Consider the following 19,991-nt stretch of genomic DNA (forward strand, 5'->3'; position numbering starts at 1 on the left):
TTTTTTCAACAGCATTCCGCAAAATGATTTTCAGAGCTTTTGTAGGTTTTGTTATTAGCTACAACTTTTGAAAACAAGTCAAATCCGTACCTCTTATGCATGACGAAGCAGAGCGAACAGCCACTAAGGTTTTTCAGTGAATGTATTTTACATTCACTGAAAAACAGTAACAAGTTCTGCCCGTTCTAGTTCGTGATGCATAATAGATACAGATTTGAGTAATGAGCAAAACTTGTAGCTAATAACAAAACCTACAAAAGCTCAATACATCATTTTGCGGAACTGTTGATGGGAAAAGTTAGAGGCAAATGAATGTAAATGAATGTATAAAATAAATGCAAATGATTTTCCATGCCTGGCAGCAGCGAAACTATGCCACATGGGACGCATCGCTTGAAAACGAACGAGGATCGCAAATTATTTCGCAAACACCATTCTTCAGGAATTTTGCTGACTACGTTTCCGCACGCACACACACTCTCATCAACCCGCATTGGACTCGACAAAAGGCAGAAGTGGAAAGGTTGCCGTGCAAACAGCACGCAAAAAAGAAAAACTGTCAGTCCTTTTTTGGCCGTCGCGAGTGCGAGTAGAGTGCGTAGCGCAATTTATCGTCGCGTGGGCTGCTGTTTCGGTAGTGGTTAAAGCTTCGATCGGAATCCCACGGTTTCTGGGAAGTCCAGCAGCGGTTAAGAGAACCGGAACGAAAACAGCCCTCTCGGAGACTGCGATGAGCTGAAGATTTCGTCACACCAACCACACGTACTGGCACACAAGAAGCGTCAAGACGCACGAAAAAAGAAATCGACGCCAAAACGTGCCCTCGAACGTACCATCAGCGCAACAACCAGCTAACGCTAACGGACAGTGCCTGACGGCGGTGAATAGCTGCGTTCGAAACCCGAAGCCTTCAAATGAAGGCTTTTTCTGTTATAGGCTTTCAGCTGCTCATCGGATAGAGTCATCTTATCATCGTGCGACGGTGCTTGCATCGAAGTCCGCAACGCACGTGGAACCCTCAGGCGAGGTGGAGCCCTGTTGGAGGTTTGTGCCATCGAGGTGACGGGGCTTGCCACCAGCAGCCAGGCTCGACCAACGGTAAGGGTGCACCCGGCCGGTAAAGTTAGTACTCACCAGAAGAAGACATTATAGTTAGAAAGAAAAGATGGATCAATTAGGGAGAGGATGCAGGGAAGACAGAATTGGTAGGAGTGAGTTGAAGGATCATGCGGCGTCATGAGGAGAAAAGTGTCAGACCTATGGGGGAGCAATAAATGCACGTGAAACATTAGTCTGACCATCTTGATTTCGTTGGTGCACAGTCCCTCCATGGATCGGTTGTTTGCCCTACCAAGACATGAGAATTGCAACAAACCCTAAAACACAGGACTTTTATTATCCTATGAACACAAAAAAAAAACAAATTTCGCACACCCGCGTCATCCTCAATCCGATTGATCTTTGCTATAGTCTGGCGGATAGAATCTCGGGAACCAATTGAGCTGTCAACTAGCGGAACCCATAGAACAAATCACGACCAACAACAGAAAAGAGCACATCAGCTATTGTGAACAAAACTTCTGAAAGCCTTTTCTCGTGACTCAAGGCTTGTCTACGCAAGCTAACAACATCTTTGGGTTTCCCCTATCCGATGATGCTGATAGCAAATGTTCGATCGGTGAGAAAAGAACAATCAACGGTTTATGAAAGTTGGTAGTACCTTTTCAATTGTTGGTCTACAATATATTGAATTGGTTCCGCTGTTTGATAGATCGAAATTCTATCCGCCAGACAATATATATATAGCGAGTATAATCCTTGCGATTTCAAACCAAAACATTCAAGGTGTCAGAAATACCGGGTTGCCGGGATGGATATTTTACAAACAATCGCAGCTTGCTCTAGGACCGGCACATCTGCGGCACACCGACACCAAAGATGACCCAAGACTGGTGTGCGGAGTGACCTACCCCTTGAGCACGCTAAGATGCACATACCTTAAAGTCGGTAAAGAATACCGAGATATCGGTAAAAATTACCGATAATCGAAGAAAGTGCACATACCTAAATTATCGGTAATCATGGATTACCAATAATTAACGTTAAAAATAGCCTAATATATAGTAAAAAGTAGCCTATTTATAGTAAAAAGTAACGATTTTTGTCGGTAAAAAATACCGATCATTTTTTACCGATCATTTTAGGTAATCGTAGCTAAAAGTGAGGGTTGCCAAACTCATGGGTTACAGAGACTGATACCTTGACTGCCACACTTCGGTACGTTCGGCACAACACTTGACCTAGCTTTCGGCACAGATAAAGTACTCGGTACAGATTCGGACGTGCAGAGTTGAACACCCCCTGGATTCACCCCAAAAATCGCCTGTTTCCATGGAGAATTTTGCCACCATCATCCAAATAATAATTCTCACTTCTTTGTAAGAAAGTTTGAACAAACTGAGAGGTAAGCACATATCATGGGTAAGAGACTTATGTGTGAGAGAATTTGCGAAAAAATCTAAGGGCACCGGTGGGATTCAAACCCACAATTCTCATTCAGTACACGGGTGCATTGCCAATTATACAACGGTGGAATATGGTCTATGGATGTATTTGGCTAATGACATTTGAGTTTCGAATCCGTTTCCCACCCTAAGTAGTCTTTTTGCGCAAGCGTTCTCTAATACACAAAAATCGTCTATTATCGACGATATGTGCTTGTACCGCAATCACTCAGTATCACTCGTATGTTCAAACTTTCTTACAAACAATTAAACTCGCAATTAAATTGACTGTAAGTCGCTAAGCCGTTCTCACTTCGACATGTAGTTGGGCGAAAGCTCGTAAAAGTTTTACCAAAGATGAATACTAAGATGAAACTGTCGGAAGAAAAACTTTCTATTTTAGTGTCTTCTTTCACGGTCCCTTTCGTCCAATGAGAACCCCCCGTATTCAAGGTAATTTTGTGGTTGTGCTGCCCCCTCGGAAGAGATGAAATTTTGCGCTCATTTTTATCAAAACAATCACATCAAAATCAGAGATGTCCCATTTTTTAATTACTCGATTAACAACTAATCGATTATTTTTTGTTCGCTGTGCTGCCATTTTTATACCAATGAGAGTACAGCACATGTTTGAAACGATCGGTGATGATCCTGTGGTGATGTTAATGCTTATATCGGCATGATGTAACCGATTATAAAAATAGTTTACCTTTCGGTTCGTTAATCGATTAAACGATTATTCGAATGAAAATCGGACATCACTAGATGAATGTGAAACGTCATTTCAAATATAAGAACCGTTCATAAATAATGATACAATTTGAAAGGGACCGGGGCTAATGTGTAATGTACATTAAAGATGGAAAGCTTATCCCATGCACCATCTATGTAGTTCTCTGTGCAAGTGGATTAGTTGTGATCATTGACGGAGGAGCAACTACGAAGTTCACGGTAAGATAACGTTAACTCGACGGCAAAACACATTCATTGATACGTTGGATGATAGAAGAGCATAGCAGAAATAGTGCGAAATAGGAAACCATGGTCATCACAAAAGAGGAAATCGAAAAAGCGAATTGGCTTTCACCCTTCTGCTTCTAAGCCCCTTACAGTCATCGTCTTAGCATCGCACCGCTTTTGGTTCTAGGGCACTTGCTGGTTGCAATTTTAGATCAGGATTCACTGTGATGCGATCAGTTGTAAGCAGCAGAAATGTCCTTCCCAACTCTCATGTGGAATCTTTTAGTGGCTCTGAAAAAGGCCGGTTTTGATAGATTTCGACGGAGAAATTAAAAGCACAAATACGAAGAGCCAGCTGAATGTCCTTTGGCATAATTATGACGCGATTTGCATGATAGGTCGGTTTATTTCACTCGTCGAGGGTATACTTATACCAAAGATGAATACTAAGATGAAACCGTCGGAGGAAAAACTTTCTGTTTTAGTGTCCTCTTTCACGGTCCCTTTCATCCAATGAATACCCCCCGTTTTCAATGTAATTTTGTGGTTTTGCTGCCCCCTCGGAAGAGATGAAATTTTGCGCTCATTTTATCAAAACAAACACACCAAAATCAGAAACGTCATTTCAAATATAAGAACCGTTCATAAATAATGATACAATTTGAAAGGGACCAGGGCTAATCACAAAATACGTCCCCACGGTAACTGAAATAAACAAGTTTAGTTTAAATGATCTTTATTTCAGTTTAACTTGGACGATTACCATATAAATTTTTTTTTTTTTTACTAAGTGATTTAATTGCTTTCTTCATCTTTAGGTATGGGCAAAATTCAAAATTTGTTTTACAGAATTAGTCCTAGACTTAGTACACGGTCGACCACCTTAGTGGGATTGGTTTGTTTTGTTTTTAGAATTTGAAGAGAAACTACTTAATACTACTATTGACAGCTTAAAACTAACCTACTCTACTATATACACTTAACCTACTATGTACAAATTGCTTATTAAAGCATGTTCAGAAAGATTGCATTTTTGAATAAATTTGGTTGTCATATCATCAATTTTGGAATCTACTTTGGGAATTTCTGCCTCTTGATGGAGGTGTGCTATTCTTGTGTCGAATGGACGATCTAGGATCATCCTCAACACTCTATTCTGTGCAACCTGGATTTTGTTCCTGTGGGTCTGAGCGCACGATTCCCACACCGGGGCGGCATAGAAGATCGCGGGGGCTATGATTTGTTTGTAAACAGCCAGTTTGTTTTGCCTTGAGAGGCGGGATCTGCGGCAAATGAGCGGATACAAACACCTAACCAAGGCGGAGCACTTAACTAGGGTTTTCTCTATGTGCGAGCGGAACAGGAGCTTCTCATCGAACAACATCCCGAGATAAGTAACATCAGTGGACCACTCGACCCTTGTACCATCCATTATTACGGTACAGGAGGGAGACGGTTTAAGTTTTGGTGATTGTCTGTGAAGGAACATGATCGCTTGGGTTTTCGAGGCGTTGATTTTGATTTTCCACGTGGTGGCATAATCAGTAAAGGTGTCAAGGCATCGTTGGAGCTTGTTCGTAATTTCACGAGGCATCCTACCCTTGACGGCTATCGCGGTGTCATCTGCGAACAGAAAGAACACGCAACCGTCTCCTAGAGGAGGGATGTCCGACGTGTAGATGCTGTAAAGCAGTGGTCCCAGCAGACTCCCTTGCGGAACACCTGCTGGGATCGGAAATTGTCCCGAAATAAACAAGAGTGTTCACCGGTTGCTTATACCTGTGTCGAGTAGCATATTATTAATACAGGGAGGGAACAATACATACAGCAAAATACTGAAAAGGGGAGGAGTTGAAACGACTATCAGTTATTCTCTTCCGAAGTGGCCGCTAAGAAGTCTGGAAAGGCGCAGAAAGTCATCGTCAAGGGAGAGAAGAAGAAGAAGAGACAGCGCAGGAAGGAAAGCTATGCCATTTACATCTACAAGGTGTTGAAGCAGGTCCACCCGGACACCGGAGTCTCGTCGAAGGCCATGAGCATCATGAACAGCTTCGTCAATGACATCTTCGAACGTATTGCTGCTGAGTCGTCCCGTCTGGCTCAATACAACAAACGCTCGACGATCACGTCCCGCGAAATCCAAACTACGGTCCGTCTGCTGCTGCCGGGTGAGTTGGCCAAGCACGCTATCTCTGAAGGAACCAAGGCCGTCACCAAGTACACCAGCTCAAAGTAGATTCGTACCATCTAAACAATCAATCGGCCCTTTTCAGGGCTACAAATCGATTTCCACCGTGAAAGAGGTTTTGATGATATTGAACTTTTAAATGTTCGAAAGCAGCGTTAGCAAAGTTCGCAATAAGAAATCAGTTGATTTGCCTTATGAAAATAATGTTGACAAAAAGAATAAGAGGTTGTATCCATTACACTACACGACCGTACGGTTTTGACGTCTGTGATTTCTATATGGGGGTACACTTTGTGAAAACCGAAAATGGAACATAAAATAATTGTGACACGCTTGGCGTGGATGGCGAACAGACCGACCAGATAGGCCTCGCTGAATTCCTGTAGGGCCATTAACGGCCGAGCTCTGGAAGCGCAGATCGGTCTTGAAGTCCTGAGCGATTTCACGGACCAGACGCTTGAAAGGCAACTTGCAGTCAGCAGCTCGATCGATTTCTGGTAACGACGGATCTCACGCAGAGCGACAGTTCCTGGCCGGTAGCGATGAGACTTCTTCACTCCTGCGGTGGCCATCTGTTTGAGAGGAGCCTTTCCTCCGGTGGACTTACGAGCGATCTGCTTAATGCGGCCATTATACGATGTGGATACGTTGAACGCAACATGTTGAATAAAAATTTTAATTACCAAGCACAATCATGAGCATTGGCTCCAAGCAATATTTCATCAGATTCCAGACAAATCTGTACAGATAGTAAATAAAACAGAAAATGAAAATATAAAAATGAGGTAAGGAAAATAATTAAAATATGGTTCAGATTAATACCTGGCTGAATAAAGATACACATTACCATTTATTTTATAAGACCACGTAGTCCTACGTCACCATTGCGTACAACCCCATAGGGCTGTCCCTTGTAGTTTTTTACTTATGGTTTGAGAACTTTAATGGGAATGGTTATGGTAGCCAGTAAGGTCCATTAATGGATTTGTATTATCGGTCAACTTTACGTGGATTGGTAATCAGTAATTCACAGGCAACCAATTCACGATATATTCCACATAAAGTTGATCGATGTTACAAAACCATCTATGAACCCTACCGACTACCATAACCATTACCATTAAAGTTCTCAAATTATAAATAAAATGGTCCCAATATAATTCCTTTAGCAAAAATGTATCGAGACAACAAGAATTTTAAATGACAATGGTTCTCTTAACAACCCATTATTTGTAAGGTTCACTTTCAAAAAAACATAATCACCCCTATTCTGTATTTCGTTTCGAACGAAATTCTCATACAAAAAAATATTTTTTTATATGAGAATTTCGTTCGAAACGAAATACAGAATAGGGGTGAATATATAAGGTTAAAATTTTATCACACAAACGTTCATTTTAAGTACCATAACCACTTCAGTTAATGTTTAGCAGGGATTATAAACAATTTTTAACCATTTTTGTAAGGTTAAGTAATGGTTCGCATTTATGCGGGATGCCAATCGAGCAAGGCAGCCCTAATAAAATTGTTATGGTTATTTTACTTAACGACGTGTTCCGGGTATAATCCAAACCATTTGTAGAATATTTGAACCATTTTGGTTACCATTCGATTATGATATTTTTGTATTAGGGAGTGCATTTGGTTCAGATGGTTCGGATTGAACAACTTTTGACAGCCGTCCATACTTTTAAGTACACGGCGACCCAAATTTGAGTTTAGTTCACTCATAATCGCCAAAAGTGCAGGAACTCAGCGATGAGTAAATTTGTCTCATGGTTTCCTGTGGAAAATCTAAAAAAATCTGCCGGAAAATGAGGACATTGACGAACATTTTATTCAGTCTCGGAGTAGTACCAATAGACAGAGTGAATCCAGTCGTTACTTTTCTCAAATTCGGGAATTCTTCCCTGGTTAAATCTGGGAAAACATTAGGCAAATTTACTCATCGCTGAGTTCCTGCACTTTATGTGATTTATGAGTTGACTAAACTCAAACTTAGGTCATTCTCTAGAGCTTTAGTAAAAACTGCTGCTCAGTGAGTGATACGAAATAACCGTGAAAAGTGTATGCACACTGAACCAAATTGTCCACACATGAATGTATGATTATTGCTTCACTTGAGCCCCATACGGATTATTTTTCTATTTGAGAAAGATTATCATTCTCTGATTCAGCTTTCAAAGCACAGAAGATCTGAATAGCGTCAACTCTAAAACAGGATGATTTTCATTCTGCACAAACCATCAGTTCTAAATCACCATGATTATCATCCATTCTTAGGAAGACTTGCAATGAACAAACCGTATGATTAACATTGAGAATGATACGGACTCGTCATACAATTTCAAAATAAATTGTCATGCAATGTTCAAATGAAATATAAGTGCAATCTGAATGAAAAATATATAAAAAGAAGAAAGCTTATTTTGCAGTTTAAAAATTGTGATCATAACAAAATATATCTGTCCTAAATCGTTGGAACAGTAAATTAATGTTGTAAATGAAACGCTTTTGTTTTACACGTTGGACAATAGTGTTATTCATTTATTTAATATATTTTTCTGCGAAACATAACTTTTCTTCCCATTTCTTCTAATGTAAAAGGAGGGCCATCGAAAATTGTCATTACATTGTTTTGATACAGCGCTCCATTGACAAAATTGCAATATCTATTGCTTGTTTTCCTTAGATTGTACATATTTTTAATTATTTCAGACAGCACATCTTCGGTTTCGAGAAATTTTCTGATTTGAAACTCTACGTTCATTAAGATTAAATGTGTAGTTTTGATGTTCGTGTCACTTCCTGCTTCATCGATACTACCGTTTTTAGCAATAAATACTCTTGGTTTACTGAAAAGGTCCGACTCTATAAGAAACTTAAAGAACTTGTGCTCTGTATCAATGAAATCAAACATTGAAGACATGTTTTGTAGATAAACGTCTGTAATATACTGTGTTTGTGGGTCTCATGCCTGCAAAGGTACTATGGAGCGGATCAGGTTTTCAAGGTGACTATATAATTTCTTGACGCTAGTCTGGACATCAAAAACATCCTTCCGTGTTATGTTGCGTCGCTTGTGGAGGTCAAGCACGAAGTTCAGTGCCATGTGGTCAATGTTTTGTAATGACTGAAGAATCTCACAGCTAGCGGAAGTCGTTGGTCTCCTTGGAAAGGTACTCCTGCATCTGATTCCTAGGATTGGAAAGATATATATTATTAATGATGTTCAATAACTTGAGGAAAAGTGGAGTCGGTCGAAATATTTCATGGGGGGTTTTGGAACAGTTTTTTTTCTCTCGATGTTTTCCATTAAAAAAAACCTCGCCATAGATGGTTCCAGCGTGATATCTACCACAAACAAAAAGATCATCATCGCTTACCGGTCTCCTGGCTGGTCTTCCCGTTCGCCGGATAGTGTTATTCCGAATACTTCGGTGGTCTCTCGTCCTACAACAGTGCCTTTCCGACAGAAAAAAAAACCCACACCACACCTTGCACCGGACAACAATTCAGCAGCAGCATCAAGGCAAGATCAGCCAGCGCCAGCTTTTACGGGGCAGCTCCCTGTCCATCCGTACCCTAGCTGTTCACTTTGCAATCGGAATTGCTTGTTAGCTTCTAGCTGCTTTTTATCTTGTTCTGTCCGTCCGTCGGACGAAACCCCACGCACACCACACACACTCTCGGAAGCTCACGGATAGGAAAAAAATAACCAGCCAAAAAGCAGCGGAGAAAGGCTAGCACTGCGGCAGCAGTAGCCCGAAAGAATCTTTCGCACAATCTTTTCCCGATCTGAAATGCACCTTTTCTGCGGTCACAATTGGCACCAGCTGCTTCCCGCGGCTTCCGGCAGTAATTTTGCACTACTTTGCGACAGTTTTTCACTAATTTTCACCAATTTTTCGATCACTGGGAGCCACCAAAAACTGCGAATGTTGCCCCTTTGCTCAGTGCGCGTTCATCCAGCTGCGAATATAAAATGGCGAAGCCAAAACGCAACGGGAAACTGCAACGATATGAAAATGAATCGCATGACAGTTGTTGTATGATTTTCGTCATGGGGCTAACTTGGATGATTTTACTTCATTTCTGTTCTTGAATTCATTTTTTGTTAATACCTTTCAAAATTTGAACGGTACTTCATTAAGTGGTTGATGTTAGTTTCTTTTAAGATATTTATGATGAATCATCCCATTTAATGTCAATTATCAGTCAATCGGGTATCTCATATTATTTTCGATGTTAATGAAATCGGATAGCTCTGAATGATTAATCATGCAATGACGACATGGTAAATTCGCTCAGTGCATGCTGATTGTAAATAACGCAATATAGGGGAAGTGTACCAGTGGTACTAGCGGTACTAGTGGTCCTCTAATTGGCCTAAGATCTCAAAATTGTTAAACACTAAATTTATTTCGCAGGATGTTAGCCACAATGCTGTTCTGTAAGCCTAGGTTGAAAAATTAGGAAAAGCTTAATTACAGCAATGTTTACAGTTTCCCTCTACCAACACATACGTGAGGATCTCCACACTAAAGAGGCTGGGACGGTATGGGAAAACTAGTGTCATAACTGGCACACTTCCCCTATATAAATGCATCTGCAGATGTTAATGTTTTCCAAGCAACGGATCAGGCAGTACATTGTTTATCTAAATCTAAACTTACTGCTGCAAAATTTTACTTAAAGTATTCGTGTTCAATTAGTTAAATTAAATCGCCAAGAAGTGTTTTTTTTTCCGACGGGACAACTACAACTTTAAAACCGCGGAGTCAAGTCGGTTCAGATATCCAAGCCAAAATGGTCGAATGTGGAATCTGTCTGGAGGACTACCCGGAGGGTGATTTGGAGCTGCATCGGGAGATGTGTGTGGTACGGTTGATGTTCCGATGCTCCCTATGCGACGGGGACTATGTGAGCAAGGAAGGGCTGTGGAATCATCTGGACCTGCATGAGGTAAGAAGCAATCAATAATGCATTCTTTATAGCTAATCCATGTTAACATGGTGTCTTTGTCGAAAGATTGCAGATGAAAGCAAGGAATTACACTATCAGGAAATAAAAGCAAAACACAAATTGCATCAATGCGTTTTGTGTAACGATCAACGTGCTTATTCGGAAAGTCCCTACTGGGAGCACGTTCATGTAAGTGACGGATTTGAATACAAGTTACAATATACTGCAGTACACATAATAATTGGATTGCATTACAGGACGTACACGGTGGCTTCTTTTTGCGGTGTTTTGTTTGTGGGGAAAACTTCCGATCCGAAAAGCTTAAGAATGAACATTCCTTTAGTCATTGTAAGGCCAGGGATCAAACTGTAACTGCGGGCTGTAATACCCTGGAAGAGAAACATGTTCCTATTAAAGTTGAAAATACTTATGCTGAACATTTAAAGCTATCGCGGGAAGAGCAGAGCAGTAATGCGACTGAAAAACTTGATAAACCATTGAGTGAGCATTCCCCTGTTAATTTGAATACTGCCAACGATGCGGATACTAATGTCATCGAAAAGGAAGCCGAGTTGCCTACTAATAATTCGGATAAAAGCAAGGATTTGCTGGCACAATTAACTTGTGATACTTGCGGAATATCATTTTCTTCAAATGGCTTACTTCTTCGTCATAAGGTATGTAATAAATGTCGACATTCGTCTGTCATATTTTTTTTTTCTGAGCCAATACTTTCTTTATCGCCATAACAGAGGGCAAAATTCTCGTGCATGGAAGTAAAGCAGCAAAAATGTCCCCATTGCCGGAAAGTATTCCAGTTCCAGACAAAAGCATATGAAGCACACGTTCGCTTATGTAAGAAGAAAAAATTTGCTTGTAAATTATGTCCTTGGAAGTTTCAATTTTCAAAGAGTCTTGCGAAGCACATGAAGAATCGTCATCGTCGTAAAGGAGCTTTAACAAACGAAAAGCAAGATCAAAATCATGTTAAGAATGTTAAGGAAAAACCATCCTCTAGCTCGAAATTGGACATCGGAGATAAGAGTGGGCAACTGCTGGTCGAGAATCCTTCAAGTATATCATCCGGCACCTTGTCTGGGACAAAGTGTATTCACTGTGATAAAGAGTGTGTTACGGCCAGATATTTACGTCAACACATCTTACAATCTCATCACCCGACGAAGTGTAAAATTTGCGGTATCATTTCGGAAGGCTCTTCTAGAGCCGGATATCATAAGGTTCGTCTAACTCTCTAAATCGCTGTAACTTCTTTCTTTTATAGCGACATCATTGTCCCTATGTAATGTAGTTTTTATTTTTCATTTCAGATTATGAAACACACGAAACCGAAGTACGAGTGCGCTAACTGTTCGGAGAAATTCCACGTCTTGAAACTTTATAAGCGTCATTCAAATGTTTGTGATTCTGTTCAGGGTGACTTCTCGAGTCACAAGAGTTCTGATGAACTTAGCCTGAAAGACAAGAGTGACCCAATAGTGACGGCAGAGAATTGTTCGAGTGAAGCATCCTGTAGCAAATGTTCCCACTGTGGAATAGAAGAGTCCAGCGCTGTCACCCTAGCTCGTCACATTCTGATCCACCATGAGCCAGTCGCATGTGATCACTGTGGAGTTACTTTGCCCAGTCTTGTCCTGGCTCAGCATCATAAGGTTTGTAAACTGGGTTTCGAGTTGTCGATAGTCTAATGTACTGTTTGTATCCTTCATTACAGAAAGTGAAGCACAAGGAATTGACGCCCAAATGCCCTTATTGTTCGATGCAGCTTTCCGGGAAGGAGCGCTTTAAAAAACATGTATCTAAGTGTGTGAATGGGAAAGTTCCCTGTGAGTTTTGTGGTAAATTGTTTAAAGATATATTTGCTGTCAGAATGCATTGGCGTAAAGTTTGCCGTGCGTATAAAAGGAGCACGGAGCAAAAGCAGAAGAATACCGAAAAACCACCTCTTGTTGAAAATGGTTTACCCCAACCAAAATGTTACTACTGTAACGAAGAGTTCACCATTCCGTGGCATTTAAGTCATCACTTGAAAGTTTGCCATGAGCTGACCAAATGTGACATCTGCGGAATTACTGTTCTCGGTATATCAGCCACCAAACATCATAAGGTTTGTTGTATCCGTTTTTCTCAATTACTATCAGGCTTGATTCTCTTTTCAAATTGTTTCTTAGAAGTGGAATTCTCTGCCAAGTAACTTCTATTAGTGAAAAAGCGCTTAAACTTTAACTTTTAAATGACAATGGCAGGTCAGGAATACATTCTGAATCAAGATGAGTTACAATATTCCAATTGAAATAAATTTACCTTTATAATTATCGATGCTATCAATGAAAGTTTTAACACAGAAGCATATTTATTTACATTATACATACATACATTTATCTTTTACACATTGTTATACAGTCTTCATTGTCCATTGCAGATCAAATGCCACAATGAACCGAAATACGAGTGCCCAACTTGTGGGGAAAAAATTCACACCAAAATAGAATATAAAGCACATTGTTTTGGGTGTGAGCATAAGATGTATTCATGTAAATTATGTGGACGTACGTTCGCACATTCCCACTCAATCATACGGCATAATAAGCGATATCATCCAGATGAGAGTAGTTCGGAAAATGTACCAATCGACCAAGGTCAAGAACAAGTTGTGGACAATAAGAAGTTTTTATGTAAATTATGTGATCGCTTGTTCAATCAATATTTCTCACTCTATCGGCATAATAAGCGATATCATCCAGATGAAAGCAGTTGGGAAAATCTACGTATCGTGCAAGATCAAAAACAAGTTCAGAACAATAAGAAGTATTTATGTAAATTATGCGGACGTACGTTCACATATTCCCGATCAGTCAAGCGGCATAATAAGCGATATCATCCAGATGAGAGCAGTTTGGAAAATCTACAGATCGTCCAAGATGAAAAACAAGTCCAGAGCATTGATCTGAAAATGGAAATCACAGCAGAGGAAGCTACGATATCGGTACGTGATGACCAAGAACAATCAACGGTTAATCCATCCTGCAAAGTTGATGTTTCAAGTGGGTAAAGTTCGACTTAAGCTAGAGAAACGAATAACTACGTAGGAATTGGTTCTTTTTTAGATTCTCGATCGAAAGAGCTTTCATTAGCTAACTTGAACGATGATGACTTAATGGAAAGCCAAGTGATCAACAAGGAATCCCGGATGGTTTCCGAGAAAACCTTGAAGAAGCCCATTGTTGAAAATCCATCGAACCATATGATGTTGTCATGTGAATTGTGTGGACGTACGTTTAAACATTCCCGCTCTGTCAAGCGGCATAAGAAGCAATGTCAGTTAGACGAGAGCAGTTTGAAAAATCTACAGATCGTTCAAGGTCAAAAACAAGTCCAGAACAGTGATCTTCAAATGGAAATCACTGCAGAGGAAACTACGATAACGGCTCGTGATGACCAAGGACAATTAACGGTTAATTCATCCTCCGAGGCTGATGTTTTAAGTGAGTAAGGTTCGACCTAAGTGCCTGTAGATTCAATGCTTTTGAGATGGTTAGATCATATCTAGGTACAGCTGGAATTAGGGCCGCAGGTACCCACACCTGAGCGGCAGTTTCGCCGCTGTGTCGCCTTCGTGTGCAATAAATTCGTTGTCGAATGAAGAGGTGCCTTCCTTGTTTAGTTTGCAAGTAGAGGAGACTTCCTGAACTTGTAATATAACATTATCATTTTAACAATATAACCATTGATCTTGTTGTCTCATGGAATTTGAATTGTCGGATTTTGGCCACTTTCTGGGTCGGCACATGACCAAGTGCAGATTTTGGCCACATCCAGAGTAGTACCCGGAACACAGGACCAAACATATGTGGAGACCCATCGAGTGCACCAAAGTTGATTTTTACAGTAACTAACCCCCTCCAACAATTGGCGATCGCAGTAGGCCGCGCTTGAAAGCTGACATGTTTTTCTTTTGCTGCGTATTTTTCGTCAGCGAATCAAACATTTTTTTGCTTTAAATTTGTTAATTTATGTGCTGAAATTTAGTTTCAAGTGTTCATAAAGTTATCATTTAGTGACATATCGTGTTTTGCCTGTGTTTGCCTTGAGTGACTCGGTTGACCTTAAATCTAACCTCCAAAATCTATGCCACATTTTCGACGTGTAGTTATGTTCTATTGAGAGATTCGTCTCCATGGGCGAGTTTGAACCTGGTCCGACCGAGAACGTGCTGATAACGTGTCCGTCGCGAGTTTTGGTGGTGATTCGGTGGCTGATCGTTAATCAGTAAGTTTCCGCTTGCAAAAGTGCTCGGCTGCTGGTCTCTCGCCGGTGTCGGAGATTGCGAGCAATATGAAAGATGCCTCACTGGATACGCCCAAGGCTGGACGGGTGGTAGCTGGTGGCCGCGAAAGGTTCCTTTGGAAAGCACTAGACGTCAACCTCCTCCTACATGACCATGACAATGCAAGACAATTTGTGTTCGTTGAAATAACTATTATGCCAAAGGTGAATCACGAAATGAGATGTAAAACGTAGAGAAAACTAAATACTAAATACCTACGTGCCAGGATTCAAAAGAACATTTTGAAACTGGAAGTGTGTGTGTAATACTCTACCAATTGATAGAGGTAATACATACATGCGGGGCTTATTGTAAGTGAAAGTAACCTCGGAATGGGCGTGACTCTCCAGACATTCTGAAATGGGTTGCTGGATCTGCAATAGAGCTATCACCATCCAACTCCCGGACTAAAGCTGTCTACAATGACCATAAATGCGACATTGTAGAGAGAGTTCTTCCATAATAACACTACCGGCCAGTGGGTATTAGAGGGAATACACACACACAATTAACCCCCTTCAACAAAACCAACTGTCGAACAATTAAAATCACGTCTTTCGGATATTCTCTCATGATACAAGGTTACTCAGAAAATATTCCAATGATTCAGTTGATCAGAATTCTCCATAAATTCCTCAAGATATTTTGTCAAGACTTCAGGTCGATCAGGGTTTATTCTGGACGTATCCAACTATCTAGTAATTCAAATCTCAACTATTTTTTTCAGAAAGCAGGTTAAACAGGAATGTCCTTCAGTTGGTACAGTTCAGTACCTGCATAATGTTCTCTTGAGATTTTGGCATTTCTTCTGGTTATTGATGTGTTTCCGTTTGGGTAGAGATTCTTCCTCAATAGAAATATAAGTGTTGACTCCAGTATGTATCAAGTCCAACTGATCTACTCAGCACAGTGTTTATTTCATTTATACATTCTCCTGAACATCACTTATCGCCTCACTTATCGTTTTCTCTCTTTCCGTTATTACCGCAAAATCTCTCAAAGGGTTTAGACATTTGACCGATCATTACAGATTCATGATTATTTTATCATGTCTCTTAGATATTCTTGCAAGATAGCAGGTTGATCGAGAATCGTTCTTCAGTGGATCAAAGTTCTCCATATTGTTTTCTGGATCATTTCGCAAGCCAGTGTTGGGAAAATACCAAAAAATCAAATCTCCTCGAAGCCCAAGATCACGCTTCATTTTCGTAGACAAAAATCAACAAGCATAAAACTGCGGTTGATTTAGCAAGTTGTGATATCGCAGCTAGGAATATCATGCTAACAAACCTCACCAGCTGCAAATCTCACCAAACTGTGGTGAGATTGAGTTTCATGATTTTTGCTTTAAACCCGAACGCAACCGAAACTTCCATAACGGCTGGCAGCAGTCACTTCGTGCCTGCCATCGGTGAAGAGTAAAAAGAGATAGCAAGTTATACACGTTGTGCACGTTGTGAATAGTCTCGCAATATCAAAGGAGATGTAAAATCAATATCAAGCATGATATTTTGTTCCAATATCACGCGTTAGCAACACTTGAACAGGTTGATATGCTATTATTCTGAAGATCTCCATTTGTTCAATAGATCAAATAATGTCTTCGATTAAATATTTCAGATATTAGAAATATATTCCAGAAACCTTGACTATTTCAAAGAACAGCGTAAAGTACTTTGGATATTTTATCAAGACAATGACCAGGTTTTTGATGATCTATAACTAGTCCTTGTGAACGGAAAAGGACGTGTAGAGGTCAAAAATCGATGTTGGACACCATTCTGTAATGCAGTTTTTAAATTCTGTCAAGTTCCCAACAATATGGGTATTTTCAGAACAAGGCCGACTTTAGATGTCAAAATTTGATATCCGCCGCCATTTTGGAATCAGGCGTTCGATTATCCGGGGCTTGATTATCCAGAAAAAAATGAATCGATTATCCGGAGCCATATTTTTTTTCTGTGGTATTGGATTTGAGTAAGTAAAAACAAGAAGCATAGGGTAAATGCATTCTAACCATGTGGAGCCAATTTCTAACCATTTGGAGATTAACAAAGTGATATAGAAAGATAAGATGACGACGGCATCCTGAGGTGCCCATATCACACCATCCTGAGCTGTGAGGGACCATACCAGGTGACCCATTGCATAGTCGAAAATATGGATGATACCTGATCAATCTGAAATCTTAAAAAAAACTGAGGTTTTCGATGTGTTCTCTTATCACTTCATGTTATTTGAGGGGGTTCTAAGGAAAGGGGTGTAAGTGACTTTGATCGATTCTCTTCATCGACTTTCTCTTTTGATAGCCACAGCTTTATAAGCAGATTTTGCGCTATTTCTGCCACATAGTTTGATAAAGCAGGTTCTCATCTAGCATCCAGAATGGCACACGAATCAAGGAATGTGTTTGCAGCTGAATTATTAACGAAAGAGAAAGTCGATGATGAGAATGTATGAAAGTCACTTACACCCCCTTTCTTTTTAACCCCCTCATTTTAAATAATTTCTGACCAACCTGGAGTCTTTGAGAATATCTTGAAGATGTGAGTTGAATTGTTGGGTAGTTGAAGATCTTCAGAATGATGCCTGATCAAGCTGAAGTCTTAAACAAATATTTGAGGACTTTTGAAGATATCTGATCATCTTTAGGTCTTTGGAATAATCTCTGAGCAACCTGCTATTGGAGAGCATATTTGAGAGATGTGATTTGAAATGTTGGACAGATTAAAATATTCAAAATCATACATGATCAAGCTGAAGCCTTGAACAAATAGCCTGAGACCTTTTGTAAATTTCGTATCACTTGGCGTTTTTGGAATACGTTCTGAGCAATCTGGTATTTCGGGTATTTCAGACAATAGCTTGGAGATGTGATTTGAATTGTTGGGTAGTTGAAGATCTTCAGAATGATGCCTGATCAAGCTGAAGCCTTGAACAAATAATTTGAGGAATTTTTGGATATCTATGATCACTTTGGGATCTGTGAGATAATTTCTGAGCAACCTGGTGTTTGAGAGAATAACTGGGAAATGTGATTTTTATTGTTGGGCAGTTGATGATCTTCAGAATAATACATGATCAAGCTGAAATCTTGAATCAATAACCTGACAACTTCTGGGAGACCTAGATATTTGCTCAAGACTTCAGGTTGTTCAGGATTTGTTTCTGAAGAATTTTAACTGTTGGATTCCAAAATGGCAGCGGACATCTAATTTTGATATCTACAAGACGTCCTCGTATTGTTGGGTATTTGACAGTTTTTTTTTAAATCTTATGGTCGCCATCTTGGTTTTTAAAATGGCATCCAACATAAATTTTCGACTTCTACATGTCATCCTCATTCCAGAAATATCCATATTGTAGGGTATTTGGCAATTTTTTTAGAAAACCGATGGCCATCATCTTGGATTTCAAAATGGCGTCCAACATAAGTTTTCAACCAAATCTCGTCGTACCCGGTCTGAAAATACCCATATTGTAGGGTATTTGTCAGTATTCCTAAAACAGATGGCCGCCATCTTAGATGCCAAAATGGAGTCGATATCCGACCTCTACACGGAAATACTCACATTGCATAGCAACATCATGTATGGACAGGCTTTCGAGACTTCGCATATTCAGGAAGTTCATATGCACACTAGCGCCGCGTAGTGAGAGACTTCTGAACTAACATGACTACCATCTGAACAACATTTCTTAAGACAGTAACCTTCTATATGGACACCATCTGAACAACATTTCTTAAGACAGTAACCTTCTATATGGACACCATCCGAAAGGACTTGATCACCTGAATACCTGACAATTTTGCACATCACTAATTACGAAGAAATTGATTCTCTTTCAGATTCTCGATCGAATGAGCATTCTTCAGCTAAGGATTTTATGGATAGCCAAGTGACCGACAAGAAATCCCGGATGGGTTCAGAGAAAACCTCACTGCCACTAGTTGACAATCCATCAAACAAACCATATTCGTGCAACATCTGTGGCATTACATTGTCTACCTCTCATCAAATCGGTTATCATATGGTACTTTGGTCAATCCGAATTAGTTTTTTCCTTTGCAGTACTGTTTTTTTTTCCATTCCCCTTCATTTCAGCTCACAAAACACACGGAAGAAAAGTTCCAATGTTCTCATTGTTCGAGAAAATTTCACATTAGAAGGATGTTGCTAAAGCATGAGTCACATTGTGCAAGCTTAAAACATTCCTGTGAATTGTGTGGCCAAAAATTTAACTTCCTGAAAAAAGTAGAAAACCACAAGAAACGATTTCATCATGCGGATATCGAAGGCGCAGATGGCGCTGAAGAGCAAAAGCAAAACAGTGTTGAGAAGACAGATGCGGCTCATGAGATGACTATGTGCAGCATTTGCAGTGCTACATTTACCAGTACTGATGAGCTAATGAAACATAAGGTTTGTATTTTTGAAAGGTACCATGTTAGTTTTACCTACTGTTTTACTCTTGAAAATAATCAAAATATATTTTATCAATTTCAAACCCCCGCTTGAGCAAAGGCTGAGATCAAATTGAGAACTAAATTTGATGTTATGATGTCGCAGATAATGATTATTCAGTGTGCTGCACGCTATTTCAAAACTACCCAGATCGGTCAAAACTGAACCTTCCCAAAAATGGGTAAACTGTGTTGGGAGTGACAAGTTGACAAATGAACAACGTTGATCGGATTCATGTCGATGTTGTTCATTAGTCAACTTGTCAATCCCAACACAGTTTACCCATTGTTAGGAAGGTTCAGTTTTGACCGATCTGGGTGGATTCTACCCAAATTTGGGTTGTTATGAAATAGCATGTGTCGTTTGGTAAGAGTGAGAGCAAACTGATAACTCAATTGGATGTTCACTTCTTTATGTTGATAACAAAACGAGTATTCAAGTTGATTTTCTGCAAAGGCAATGAAAACAACTGCAACAACACATTTTTGAAGAGCAAATTTGATGTCATTTTGATGATGGACTTTGCTCGGGTTCCCTCTTGTATGATATTTTCCTATAGCTTA

At 40.0% G+C, this 19,991-nt stretch overlaps 1 protein-coding gene across 2 annotated transcripts in view; it reads left to right on the top strand.

The window, feature by feature from the left end:
• Positions 1-19,991, top strand: part of LOC135710078 (zinc finger protein 761-like) — a 96,350-nt gene that overhangs the window by 28,316 nt on the left and 48,043 nt on the right. The window contains exons 1-10 of one of the 2 annotated variants that reach the window (XR_010518389.1): positions 10,382-10,617; positions 10,684-10,806; positions 10,875-11,294; positions 11,370-11,855; positions 11,946-12,287; positions 12,350-12,742; positions 13,058-13,679; positions 13,743-14,120; positions 18,813-18,997; positions 19,069-19,386. Coding sequence is in view for 1 of the 2 variants with exons in the window: in XM_065232545.1 (XP_065088617.1) it covers positions 10,462-10,617; positions 10,684-10,806; positions 10,875-11,021; positions 11,064-11,294; positions 11,370-11,855; positions 11,946-12,227 (1,425 nt within the window). In the remaining variant the exon portion in view is untranslated. Of the gene's footprint in view, positions 10,618-10,683; positions 10,807-10,874; positions 11,295-11,369; positions 11,856-11,945; positions 12,288-12,349; positions 12,743-13,057; positions 13,680-13,742; positions 14,121-18,812; positions 18,998-19,068; positions 19,387-19,991 lie in introns of those variants that run through there. The other variant, XM_065232545.1, reaches the window with a different exon arrangement.

Source organism: Ochlerotatus camptorhynchus, unplaced genomic scaffold, assembly GCF_037179485.1.
Source record: "Ochlerotatus camptorhynchus isolate MF236.1 unplaced genomic scaffold, CSIRO-AGI_Acam_v1.1 ptg000370l, whole genome shotgun sequence".
Classification (NCBI taxonomy): Eukaryota; Metazoa; Arthropoda; class Insecta; order Diptera; family Culicidae; genus Ochlerotatus; species Ochlerotatus camptorhynchus.